The 15258-nt window shown below is 32.0% G+C and overlaps 1 protein-coding gene across 1 annotated transcript in view; it reads right to left on the reverse strand.

Moving 5' to 3' along the window:
* Window positions 1–8754: 8754 nt before the first annotated feature.
* Window positions 8755–15258, reverse strand: part of LOC126810210 (Golgi-associated PDZ and coiled-coil motif-containing protein) — a 59373-nt gene continuing 52869 nt past the window's right edge. The window contains exon 9 of the mRNA XM_050535173.2: window positions 8755–14812. Coding sequence (XP_050391130.1) covers window positions 14626–14812 — 187 coding nt within the window. The 3' untranslated portion in view covers window positions 8755–14625. The remainder of the gene's footprint in view (window positions 14813–15258) is intronic.

The following is a 15258-nucleotide window of genomic DNA, read 5'->3' on the forward strand; positions in this document are numbered from 1 at the left end:
CAAAGCATTAAATGTCATCAAACTATGCATTTCCAAACTAGGTGAGTAGGTCATAAAAATGTTAAAATCGCATTCAAACTATTTGATTCAAAGGTTTCTCCTATATTGTATTATATGGGGCTGAAGTCTGGGGAACTGAATTAAGAATAGATATCGAACAAGTCCAAAATAGATTTTGTAAGTGGTTATTATGTACTAGTTTTAAAACATCAAATGCTTTAGCAAGAGCCGGAGGTGTTAGATATGAATTATACGGTAATTATGTATGTAAGCCCATTAAGTATTGGTTTAAATTATTGGGCATGGATAACTCCAGATTACCGAAATTGTGTTACAAAATTCTCTATGATCTTGATGTATATAATAGAATAAATTGGTGCACTAATGTACGTAAGTTTTTGTTCAAATACGGATCTGGTCATGTTTGGTTTAATCAAGGTGTTGCTAATATTGCACAATTTATGCTGTGTTTTAAACAACGTGTTAGAGATATAAGTCTTCAAGAATGGCATGATTTTATTACCAATTCACCAAAATGTATGTTTTACAGTCTACTTAAATCCATTATTTATTGCGAATCACACTTAAACAGCAATCTTCCGCATAAGCTGAGATTTGCATTAGCAAACTTTAAATGTTCAACTGTTCTTCTCGATGTAGAACAAGGTCGTAGGGACAAAATCCCCCGGGTGGAACGTATTAATTTGCCTTATTACACTATTTTGCCTATACCGTTTTTTTAGGACTTGGTTTTATTTTATGCAAACTGTGTAACACTAATCAAGTGGGCGATGAAATCCACTTCATGATATACTGTCCAATCTTGAGAGATCTAAGACACAATTTATTACCGTCATGGTTTATTAGATCCCCAACAGTAAGTAATCTAGTGTCACTATTTAATTCGACTGATCACATCGAAATATGGAATTTGTCATTGTTTATATCAAAAGGTATCGAATTAAGGCACATAATGCTCCGCTATTAACTCTAAATTTAGTTACTTTATTTATTGTGAATATTTTTAACTAAAATAGTAAGATTTAAATTGTAAATATCATCTTTCTTGAGATACGCCTTACCTTCGTTTAACACATATATCATCAAATAGAAAGTAACTTGTAACTTAATTTGAACATTTGATATTATATAATTTATAGATTATCTTTCAGATTTATTGTATATGTACTGTAGGCTGTTGCCTTATAGTTATAAATAAACTGTTTGTTTGTTTGTTATAAATTAGTTTTTTCTTTCTAAAAACCTCACTTTTCTATATACTTTTACCTGACAGTAGAATCTTTTATCTATTTTATATTATATATATATATCCGGAAATATAAGCACAACCGTAAAGCTGCACTACTTTGTTTCACGGTAAACGATGAAAAGATAAAAGGTATGTCGACAAAAACTGATTTCTACACTGGTTTAATAACATTTTAACATTTTAAAGTACCTTTCGTCCGTCTTGGGACTATTCATAAATAATGTCATTGTATAAAGATGGACAGTATAGTATATTTATACATATACATAGTAACACTGTGGTTTTAATGGGCTTTAGTTACCATTGTCTATGGTTACATAGTATATCGTAACTAATAGAAAACATGTACACACGTGTGTTAATCTGTAGTATATGGGTTCAATTTTGGAACAATGAGTGGAAGATAATCATGGGATAGATTTAAGCCTGGCGCACACTACGCGACGACGTTGGCGATTTCGGTCGCCGACGATGAAAAATCAAAAACTTGCCTAGTGTGCGCACTCGGTCGGTAGCGATATTTCGTCGCCAGCGACCATCGCGGCGATGGTCGCCAATATCAGAAATGTTTGATATGATCGCCCAAATCGTCGCTTCGTCGGCAACAAATCGTGTAATGTGTTCACCTCAACGACAAGTTAAGCGACAACCAAGGAATTAAATTCACCTATATTAAAGGAGCTAAATCGCTAACATTTGGGACCTAGAAATTGACAAAAGTGGGTCGCAACGCATATAATACTGTAATATGAATGTATATAAACTGATTTACATTCAATGGTTTCCGTTTTTACTCCAATTTCAAATCAGTTATGTTCGGCGAAATAAGCCAGCAGTCTCAAGCGAGTGTAAATTTCTAGCGTCTGGTTATTCCAGTCTACATACGCCGTTTGATTTGGTGCAATGTGTCTAGCCTCGTCCCTCGAGTCTCTTGATACAACGGGGGCTGAAGAGCATTATGGTACACGATTCGTGTACCAATGGTAAAATGTTTATTTTGTCTTAAATATTGGATATCAAAAGCCCATCTTTTTCCGGTAAGATCACAACATGAATGTTGATTTAATTTGACAAATAAATCGTGTTTTCAATGTTGAAGATTTTGGATCATATTGAGTTAGAAACTTAGCTACTTTAAACCAATCACTTTTGGTTAATCTTCTCATGTGACATAACCACACACGAGGTTTAAGTTTGCAATTCTGACACTTATTAAATGTGTGAGCTGTCGTATACATGGTAGGCCCAGTGGACTGTTCCGTCTGTATAGCAATATACTCAATAAAACGAAGGGTGACGGTCAATCACTTTCCTGGGCTTATTGGTTGTCCCATCTTGGTTGGTTGTTTGGTAATGAGAGGATTAATCAAATTTAGGATAGTGCCTACTCTGGAATATTTCTGGGCTCATCCTCACGTAGCCTGTTTTCTATACATACAAGAGTCGCCCAATTTGAGTTCGTTACTTGAAATAATATAAACGCACTGCAGTCGACCGGCGTTGTACTAAGACGGCGACGTCGCCGCCTGATTCTCATATCTACAAAGCAATATTAAATTAGGTATTCAACGCGATGATGACTAGAATGCATTTAGAGGAGTCACACGACGAAGCACGTGACAGTGTTTTTCTTTCGTGATCGCCAAAGTCGTCGTGTAATGTGCTCACTTCACTTATGTTGCGGCGATATTTGTCGCCAACTCGTCACTTTATAGGTTGTCGCATAGTGTGCGCCAGGTATTACGAAAATTAATGAAGCTAATGGCCAATTGTTACTTATTGGCTATTAAGTCGAGGAACGTATTTTTTTTAATAAAATGGGTTTCCATTAATTTCCTTTTCGTGGTGTCATCGACTTTCATTTTATAAAAAGGGAAAATTTGGAATTTAACTTGTAGGTGTTGTAGATATGTCTATTTACAAATAAGGGCCCATTTTCAATATTACAATCCCGTCCATGGTTGCGTACTCTATCCCGTAGATGCGTGGACGTCTCCCCTATGTAGAAATTTAGACACCTATTGCAAGTCAAGACATATATGAGATTTTTCATAACTACTTTAAACAATGACTACGCAGCTATTTAAGCGAGAAAATTAAATAGTCATAAACGTAAACAAAACAAAAATTTGATCAATATTTCTAAATACACCACAATATTTACACTTTAGCGACAGTTAAATATTCTAAGCAACCCGAGACTGACCCTTTGAGTTTAACAAAGTAAGACATTATAAGGTAAGAACATGTATATGGTAAATGAAATAATATCATGGAATTGGGAGTGTACCGAGCTACAAAATATCTCTAAAACTTTTAGCGAGGTAAAACTTGTAATCACAACCCGCGATGATGGTTTGCATATTACATTGTTTATTTTTTGTGTTTTTGTATATACTTTTCATTCTTATATTTTATATCTCATTATACCTGTTTAATACTTATGTACATTCTATGCATAATTTGATTATTGACGTTTGTAACTGTAAATATGTTATTGTATTTGATTTATTACGTACCCTACAACCCCGACCTCATTATAATTATTTTGGATTAAAGCCCGTAACCTATTTTGAATATTTTGTATTATTGCCCTTAACATGTCATATTATACCATATACTTTAGCCATTGCCCTTACTTATATACTAATAATACTTTCAGGTGATGTAGAACTTCATCCTTTAACTGTAAATAATTCACTGTTTTTGTCTGTATATATGTTTTATTTGTTTACTAGTTATTTACATCATGTTCTCATGTCTCTATATCCACCAAAACTAACCACTAAATATTTAAGATCTAACTGTTTGATAATTTCTTAGTCCCCTCGTGCAATACTGGCGCAAGTGAAACACTCATTATATTTTCATCGCTACTGTAATAGTTGACATTTACTACACAGTAAAGCACGAGGCATCTGAGAAATGGCAATGTCGAATAATATCTCTAATAGTTTTATGTGAACTTGATAATTTATGTCTGTTAAGTACTGTTTTGGCCTTATTAGTTCTAAGATCAGGAGACGTTCATAAAAATCCTGGAACTTTAAATCACGATTCAAATGAAAAGCTATCAGTCTATCACTTAAATGCACGTAGTATAAGACACAAACTTGAAACAATATACAACGATGTCAATGATTACCATATTTGTAGTTTCACTGAGACTCATCTGGATAACTATGTGTTAGATTCATCTCTAAAATGGGACGGTTACCATTCTCCATACCGGCAGGATCGGACGTCGCATGGTGGCGGATTATTATTATATGTTAATAAAACCATTTATTGCAAACGGCGAGATGATCTTGAGGTTACATTGTTGTCATTGTTCGAAAGATCCATTGAACTAGCCTATCAAACCACGCTTAAGGTTGTAATTTTAGATGACTTGCTAGCACCACGCTGCAAGCTACGGGGTGTTTTATCTTTAAATAATCTCAGAAATGTTATTGATGAACCTACACGCGTTACTCTGACATCATCAACCTTATTAGATGTAATTTTAGTAAATGATGAAATTCAGATTAGTTCCAGTGAAACGATTAATGTCACTCCTGACATATCCGATCATAAGGGTGTTTATGCATTATTAGATTTTCCAGTTTCAAGTCCCAGGAATTTTAAACGGGAGATATTTGTATATAAGGATGGTAATTATAATAGGTTAAATACTCTTATCAAAGAACACGATTGGGAGAGTACCTTTGCAAATTCTGATATTAACTTAGTATGTTCAAAATTTTATGAAATTCTAAATAGCTATATTACATTGTGCATACCAAAGAAATCAATAACTATAAGACTAACTGACAAACCATGGTTCAATATTTTATGAAATTCTAAATAGCTATATTACATTGTGCATACCAAAGAAATCAATAACTATAAGACTAACTGACAAACCATGGTTCAATATAGAAATACGTAGAGCGATAAGAATCAGAAACAGGTTACACAAAAAAGCTTTGAAAACACAACATGAATGCGATTTAAGAAAATACAAAGTTCAAAGAAATAAAGTAAATAATTTTAAAAAAGCGTTAAAAACAAAATACAAAGAAGAAATCACAAATTTCTTGAATTCTAACGATACAAATAGCCAGAATTACTGGAATAATTTAAGGAAAGTATTAGGCCAAAATGTATCAAATGATATTCCTCCACTTTTAGACCCCAATGGAAGAATTGCTCATTCAAATTTTGATAAAGCTGAATTACTTAACAACTATTTCGGATCAATTTCAAATAACACTCAGCAAGGAGAATTACCAAAATTCAATAAGCGAACAAATTGTCTACTTGATATTCCTTTAGTCGAAGAAAAGGAAATCGCAGATCTTATAAGTACACTGAAATTGAAAAAAGCCAATGGATTTGATAATATTAGTAACAAGTTACTAAAATATACCAAAACCTCAATATGTGTACCATTAAAATATATCTTTAATAAATCACTAGAATCAGGCGTTTTTCCAACAATTTGGAAAAAAGCAAATGTCCTACCTTTCTATAAAAAAGGAGACAGCTCTTTAGTTTCAAACTACCGACCTATAAGCCTATTAAGTACTTTGAGTAAATTATTAGAAAAGGTAGTTTTCAAACACCTGTTTAACTACTTTCATGAAAACAATCTCTTGTACAAATACTAATCAGGGTTTCGACCGAACTACTCTACTGTTCATCAACTTTTAGAAGTGTATCATGATATCTCATCTGCAATAGATAAGCAACTATATTCCTGCTATGTTTTTTGCGATATATCTAAAGCGTTTGACCGCGTATATTTACCTGGTTTGATACACAAATTAAGTCAATATGGGGTTTCAGGCATGCTAATTACGTGGCTGTCTAATTATGTCCAAGACCGGACATCAGAAATTACTCTTCAATCAGGAGTTCCCCAGGGATCAGTTTTGGGCCCCTTTTTGTTGTTGACTTACATCAATGATGTACAAGATGTACTCCATAATGTGGCTAGATTATTTGCAGACGACACGGCACTTGGGTGTAGCAAACAGTCAGTTTCAGAGATAGAACAGTCCCTAAACTACGATCTGACAAATCTCAACATTTGGGCGAATAATTGGCTTATAAACTTTAATCCAAATAAAACAAAAGCTATTTTATTTAGCTCCAAAAAAACAGAAAATTATCCGAGTCTGATATTCGATAATCAAGCACTTGAAGTGGTTAAATTTCACAAACACTTGGGCATTACCCTTTCAAATGACGCCAAATGGACCATCCATATAGAAACTATTATCTCGTCCACCTCAAAATTATTAAATATTTTGCGTAAACTAAAATTCACCTTTAATAGACAAACTCTTAATAACGTATATTTGATATTCATAAGGCCAAAATTGGAATACGCATGTGAAGTGTGGGATGGGTGTAACGTTTCCAATACCGAAAAACTTGAAAAGGTACAGCTAGAAGCTGCCAGGATTGTCACTGGACTAACTAAAACTTGTTCTCGTGAAGCGCTTTATTTTGAAACCGGATGGAATAAATTGTCAGACAGACGTACACAAAAGCGACTAACTACATTTTTTCAAATTAAAAATCAGAGAAACCCAGCATACTTATATGACATTCTAGAATATTATCAACAAACACCACAAAAATACAATTTAAGAAACATTAGCGAATATAGATATCCTTATTGTAGAACAACATTACACCAAACTTCGTACTTCCCCACAACAATTCGAGATTGTGAATTATTAGAGGACCCCATAAAGCAATCAACCAACATTAAATCCTTCAAATATCTATACAAACAAAAATTACGTTTCTTAATACATAAAGCGCCAATCTACTACTGTAAAGGTAATAGACATGAAAATATTATTCACACTAGAATACGGCATGGGTGTAGTTCGTTGAAAAATGATTTGTATAAAATAAACGTTGTGAATGATCCCACATGTTCTTGTGGCAAATTTATAGAAAATGCCGAACACTATTTCCTGCAATGTCACTTATATGATGTAATTCGTGCCAAACTATTAAAAACATTGTCAAATTATTCTGTGATAAATATAGATATCCTATTGTGCGGCAATTCAGAATTGTCAATTGAGATGAATACAAACCTTTTCCTTGAAGTTCACAAATATATCAAACTTTCAAAACGATTTAATTAAAAGTTATTGTTAGTAGTTACATCAAAGATTAAATTATTAGCTATAGCTTTTTTGGTGGATAACAATTTTTTTTTTTTTTTTTTTAAAAATACATGGAACAGTTCATTTATATCCCATTTATTAAACTTTATTTTTCAAGTTTTAAATATAATTTTATATTCTCTTTATCACCTCTTCACTTATTTTATATAGAGCTTTGCGATATAATTCATCTGACTTTACTTATAAATTATTTATTATTCTATATACTATTTCGCAATCTTGTTTGTATTAAATTTTGTCTATCATTTATATGTATGGAAAGAGCTTTTCTAAGTTTTTGAAACTTGTGCTCAATCCTTTTGATATTTGTCAATAAAATATGTTTAAACTAAACTAAACGTAAACTTATGAAAATTATATTTGTTATTTGGCGTAATATGGTCGCAACATTTACATCGCAGATCCGGGCATTTAGATACATAAAAGCCGGTTCTTGTGATAGATGAATTGAATTTTGCTTTGGTTAGGAGGCGTTTCAGATAAGGTGGCTGTCTTTGTGAAATTAATGAATTGAACATTATCAAATTTCGTTCTGAGATTGTCGTTTGTTGCCAGGAAGTGACCTGCTCTCGTACACTGTTTTAAAGATGTTGGAGGTTATGAGTAGCGACAAATGTAATGATATTATCCGAACTGTCTTTTGCTTTAGTAGCCCTCAGTGTTTGGGTATCAATTGCCAAAGCCTTATTTATCCCGACTGTTTCAATAAATTTCTTTTTAACTAACCTAATCTGACAACCCGGAGGTCTTCATCTATCACCAATGGTGCATATTTTTCTAGCTAAAGAAAAAGGTATATTATTTTTGGTATGGCGTGGGTGACATGATTTTTATGAAAGATAGTTTTTGGTATCTGTTTCTTTAGAATACATATCCGTTATAAGGAGTTCTCCCCTTCGGTTCATGGCGTTTTCCTGACAATATCTAATCTCCCGGTGTTGCAATACATTTTACCCAACACTTACATGTATAGGTGGCACTGGCTTGTTTATGTGGTTTGTAAAAGATGCTGAATGTTGTTAAACTTTCAATTAATTATATGTTATATTATAAGAATTAAACCATTTTTGAAGCGATATTCCTTTATGATATTCACGTTTGATAATATTGTAGTTTACAAGGTATTGAAATCCCTCAAATGATGATCAGTGTCTTTAAGTTTTAGAATCAAAAATGCAACCTTTTCACCTGTTCTTTTTCTGGTCGAATTGTTTCATTGGGTTCATCTGAATGTGGGATGAATTTGGTTGGGAGTTAGGATTCTTTAAAACAAAACTCATGAATATAGAGTATTTTTCCCATTTTAATGATTTATTCAATCAATGTTAATTCCATATTTCATAATGACAATTGACATATGATAGATCTTATATATTTACAACCAGTGGTTATGAGTGATATATTTACATAACATAATATCTATACAAAATCATTGCACTTCAATGGAATAAATATAACACATACATATATATATACCATAATTATATATCTTAAAATCAACAGGTATGCAATATTGTAGTTTATTTCTTAGTGGTTTATTACTGTAGTTATATACCTATCAGTAACTTATTAATGTTATTCAAAATAAACAAGTAACAATTTAAATCATTTCAAGTTCCATCATCTCTTTGTTAGTATCTTGGATAAAAGAAGAGTCTAATTTATAGCACTGTCTATAATAGCATGTACTCCGAATACAAACTAGACATTTTTAGAATAAATATTGTTAATTTGTTTTTTTTACAAAAAATTTAAATACTAATGGAATACAAACAAAACACACATATTACCCAACTGAAGAAGTACAGAAATCATCAATAACATGCACAAACAATAAATACCTCCTTTATACAAATTTCATGTCTTTAAGACAAATTAAATACATACATTTTGTTTCAAGGCACAAGTAAAATAACTTAAAATCATGTTCACAAAACCTACTGATGTTTACATCTAATAATAGCACACTTATGGTATATTGTTTTATCAATAGTATACAATTTATCATTTTCGGTAACCCATCCTACCTCTCTCAAGAATGCATTATGTAAGAGCTAAATCTTCCTATTGTAGATCTTCTTTCTGGCTTCAAATGTTATAAATAAATTATTATTTAGACATTTATTCACATGACAAGCCTATAATCAACTCTCTGGATCATCAGATGGCTTAGATAATGAATGGATTAGAAGTTAGAACCCTCTCGACATTAAAGGAGTTAAATTGCTAATATTTGGGACATAGAAATTGACACAAATGGGTTGCAATGCATATAATATAATATGAATGTATATAAACTGATTTACATTCAATCGTTTCCGTTTTTTACTTTAATTTCAAATCATTTATGTTCAGCGAAATATGCCAGAAGTCTCAATCGCAAGCTCTAGCGTCTATTCCAGTCAACACCGATAGTATTGCATGCTCTCTAGATAAGAATTATGGCTTCACCGTTAGACACGACTTGTGGAATATGTCTAGCCTCGTTCTTCGAGTCCCTTGTTACAAATGACGCTGAAACGCATCATGGTACATGATTCGAGTACCAATGGTAAAATGTTTATTTTGTCTTAAATATGGGATATCAGAAGCCCACCTTTTCCAGTCAAGATCACAACATCAAAGTTGATTTAAATTTTCAAATAATTCGTGTTTTCAATGTCGAAGACTTCGGATGATATTGAGTTAGAGACTTGGCTACTTTAAATAATTTAAGGATAAAATGGATAATCAAACTTTGTTTATTATCTATCGTAGCACAGGTACTTGACAACCAAGACTATCTTATCAAAACTTTAAACACTGAAAACTTTGCTAAGAGTCAGAATAAAGTAATTTGATTAACTTTCAATATTTTCTATTTTTAAACTATTATAGCAAGAAAGACCATCTCTTTATCTAAATCTTACATAATGTATTTTTAATGCATCACCAACTGAGATGTTTTGAATAATATTTGTTTGTTCACTACATCTTTCCTCATGAATATTTATAAAGGCTCTAGATATGTCTAGTTCAGCATTGTGAGGGTGAATAATCATCACCTTAGGCCATAGCAATTTAATTATTCATTCTTCAGGGTCTTGATAAACAAATAGGCCACACAAGTTCATTAACAACATTTTGTTTAAAAATCAAAACTTAATTATTTGAACTAAAAGGTTTAGAGTAAAACAATAAAGTATTTTCGTTTTTTCATTATCGTTTTACCCAAGAATGAGCAGCACATATGCAATAGGTGTTCCTGAAGAACAACAAGTGGTTGCCATGCAAGAGGGACCACAAGCTAAAAACGTGATTTTTCGTACAATCTGGAGCCATAATTTAGGAAGTTACGATCCGATATGCGTGAATATCGAAAGGAACCAAGATCTTTGGGGTTATAAACATGCATTTCAAGTTACATCAAAATCCGATGAAAATTGTGACATCTAGAGTGTCCACAAGCTAAAAATGTGATTTTTCGTACAATCAAGGGCCATAATCCATGAAGTTATCGTCCGATACATGCCAATATCAAAAGTAACCAAGATCTTTGGGGTTATAAACATGCATTTCAAGTTTCATCAAAATCAGATGAAAATTGTGACCTGTAGTCCTAGAGTGTCCACAAAAAAATTGTGGACGGACAGACAGGGGCGATGGCATAATACGTCCACATAAAAATGTGAACGTATAAAACTTCAAATTGGTGTGGCTTTAATCTATGTAAGTACAAACTTATTCAACATTTGTTTATAGAATCTTCTACATTATTACATTTCAAAATATTTGACAGAATGTAAAATAAAATGAAATGAAATGGGGTTTAACATCTTAGTTTTCAGAATGAGCGAATGAAAATTTGCATACACCATGTAGTGTGCTATAAGGGAAATTTTGCCCATACAGTGGCACTCTAACCCAATCTTACTTTCAATTCATACCACCAAGGGATCTATTGCATATACTACTAATTTGTACACAGGACCTCAGTTTTTGTACCATCTGAATGACTAAACACTTTTTCTTGCTAGGTCATCCAGGGGATACCAGGCTTGAAAATCCTGAGGAACTTTTTTGACCAACACCGTGATCGAATATAAGAGATATGGTTAGTGAGCCAGTGCCATACTCAATGAACCACAATGACAGAAAAATAACTCATACCATAACTTATAACATGTGTTTATAATGTAAAATTTTCAATATAGTGATATTATATATTGGATTAGACTTTGGACAGAATACATCTGATCTCAAATTTATTCTAGCACTAGGATTAAATATATAATCTTTGATGTGAAAAAAAATAATGTTACACCACAGCAATAAAGAATATAAGAGATTCTCTTCAAATGAAATAAATGTATTTGAAATTGATGGGAAAATGAAAGATATGAAATATGAGAATTAATTATGGAATACTGATTATAAAATATAAACAAATAGAAACACGAAATATTCATTGAGTGCCAAGTATTGGACATGTAAAAACAAGCCAACATGGAGGCCGATTTCCACCAACTCAATTTCAAAATAATGGGGTGACACTCCTCAATGCTTGCATCAAGCAATCAAATTGCTTATCATGAGCAGGAAATGCTTATAATCAAACTTAGTCAAGAAACTGATGTCATGAAATTATATATATACACTAAGTTTCATCATTCACACATAATTAGACAAGTAAACATAATAATGAGAGGACAATTCAATATAAATATAATCAACAGTGAAAGAATTTAAAATCAACATGTTATTGATTGCAGTAAAATAACAACTTTATTTCCCATAAATATATATTTTGACTGTTGCAGGTATCTTCATCAAAGTCTATTTTGAAAAGGTTTAACACTTCTAAAAAAAGTTTTAAGGTTAAAATTCATGTTACAACTAATTAACTGAGCTTTTTCTGGGATCAAAGGCTCAATCAATTTATGTATAACCGACATAACAGTTGGCATGAGTGTTCATTAGACAACTGAGCATTAATTGACAGCCTCGAGTTTTAATATGACATCACAAGCCATACTCAGTTCCTGGATCACAGTACGAACGTACCTGTTTGATGAAACAAATGGGATAAGCCATGGGTTTGTAGAGAATGACCGATGGATATTGGGATGTCACTGGGATGTCTGGCGTTAAATTCTTTCACTGTATATCAAATTACTGAACAACATATAAATGGTCTTGAAAATATGTAATTATGTTAAATAGAGCTTAATAAAAAGTTTGGAACAACAAACAAAATATAACAATAAGTGTGCCCTCTTGTCTCACAAGGTAACATAACTTTATTGAATTAATCAAAAAACAAATTATGAATTGTCAAGCACATACAATCTGATAGAATTGGTCCCTTTAAAAGTAAGTGCCAAAGAACTGCACCACATATAAACAAACAGAAACCCAGAATACAAGACAAGTCACAAACTGACATTGCAAAGTAATAAACAATAAAAATACTATTAAATCAATAGAATAGTGGCCAGTTGTGTATTGTGCAAATCGGTCCTGGGTCCTGCAGTGATATAGGCTTCATTACAAAAAAGAAAACTAACTCACAACAAGGGAGACAATCCACAAATACAAAACACGAAAAAAGGGAGCATTAAAGTGGCAATGATCTATGCAAGCCAGACTAATTTGTTGTCATAAGATTAATTAAGTTTGTACATGTCCATAATATAGTATGTTTTAAATCCATGCAAAGACAGAACATGATTTGTTTTTATAAATTGCTACTTTAACCATTTCTCTACCCGATAAAACTCAAATAGGCCTGTTTATTGCTCCAACTTTACCTACTTTATAATTTGTACTTTATAAAAATAACAGAATATAATTTACAAAAACCATTAAAATTTGCTATGGTAGGACTTCAGGTAAAGTTAAATCGTTGCATATGACCCAATATAATTGTAACGATGTAGATATATAACTGTATATATATTTACAATCACTTTACAATGATTACACTGTCATAAACATTCAGATTCCTAAAGTATCATATTTGAAATAATATCCCTTAATTATTACTTTTAATTCTTTCTATAATTAAAAAGATGGTATTATCTATCAATTAGGGTAACCAGACAATTTGATGTATTATAGTGTCATCTATATGTATATTATACAATAACTAAGGTTCATATTTAAAATACATAGTTCTACTTGTACTTCAATATTTTGTTTAAAGTAAAATATGAAAAAATATCTCGTCCAATTTTTAACTTCAAATTAAAATTTAGTATACAAAATGTGTATTGACAGTTTAGACTTATTTCAATGGCAACTATAAATATATTTAGTTTTATATTCTATATTGTATCAGTCAACTTCATGGAATAATATATTATACAAAATGTATATGGACAGTATAGACTTATTTCAGAAACGGCAAATACATTGTAATTGTTATATCATGAAAAGTGTGTTATTTGATCATCATATCAAATTATAAAAATATGACCACACTAAGTTTCAATTCAATGTATGAAGGAGAATGTCTACCAAGAGCAACCAAGCCACAACCACCACAATTCCTTTGGACAGAAAATTTAAAGGTGGACTTTCACAACAAGTAACTCCAAGAAATCTGATGCAGTACTGGTTGTGGTTAAATCTTTCACAAATCTTAAAAGTAAAATATTTGAAGAATTCCACATTTTCAATGGCTGACAATTAGAATCATAGTGCAAATATGAGCTTTCAGCCAATGAAAAGGCAGTATTCTTCAAATATTTTAGTTTACAATTTTGTGAATAAAGCCCCATAACCACTTGCAACACACTAGTCTCATGATCAAACAGATAGACTTGTCTAAACCTCTCAGTTCCAAAAAAATATATCACCTAATTATGGTTATTCAGCCATTTCAATTTTATAGTTTTAAGTCAAAAAACCTTTCTCTCCTTTTTCCTCATACCCTCACCACAATGAAATCTGACACCTACATCTATGGCATCTACCACTCAATCCATCAAATCTGATTGTCAGACAAAATGTAACAACTGACAAAACAAAATAACCTCAAAAATAAAAGAAAATGAACCAAAACTTGTTCTGTTCTTGTTCATATGCTAATCTTTAAACTTTATCCCACTATTTGTAGTCAAATATCTTTTCGAAAATAAAACGATTCTTTATGTAAAAAATCAAAGAAAGTAGGATAAACTACTGATAGTTGCCACTAAAAGTGGGTGTGTCACCTGTTGAAGCGTTATGTTGAATATTATTTGGCTGTAAAGATCCTACAGCAACTCTTGGAGGTGTGGTTGAAGAGGCCTGTCCTGACATTCTGTTACTTGGTGAATTGGAGTCTCCCATGGGTCCTGGTTCTGTTAGGGATTTCTGGGCGGCACTGAAATACATTGTTCAAGAATTACAAATTAGCATAAAGAAAACAAAAAACCCCAAAAATTCAATGTTATTGTTATGGCCACACAAATAAAAGGAATAGGTTCTCGGGCACCACCCGCTCATGAAAAATAGAACGCATCGATGATTCTTATATTTTCCACTTAAAAAAACAAAAAAAACTTGCGTGACCCACTGTTGAAAATTATCTTGGCAGAATGTACATAAGTGATTAAAGCATTATTAAGAAAAACATTTTTTTTTGCATTTAATAAAATCCCTCATTAAATTGATATTAAAATATGCATTTGCCTTGTATGCATTTCTAGCTATTTTCCAACTTGTTTATATAGCAGTTATCTCCCGCTTTGATTTGGTTATCCACCTCAAATAAACAATCCAAATAAACAATGTAAATTTTGGCAGGACGATTTGTAATTTCTGGAGATA

Source organism: Patella vulgata, chromosome 2, assembly GCF_932274485.2.
Source record: "Patella vulgata chromosome 2, xgPatVulg1.2, whole genome shotgun sequence".
NCBI classification, from domain to species: domain Eukaryota; kingdom Metazoa; phylum Mollusca; class Gastropoda; family Patellidae; genus Patella; species Patella vulgata.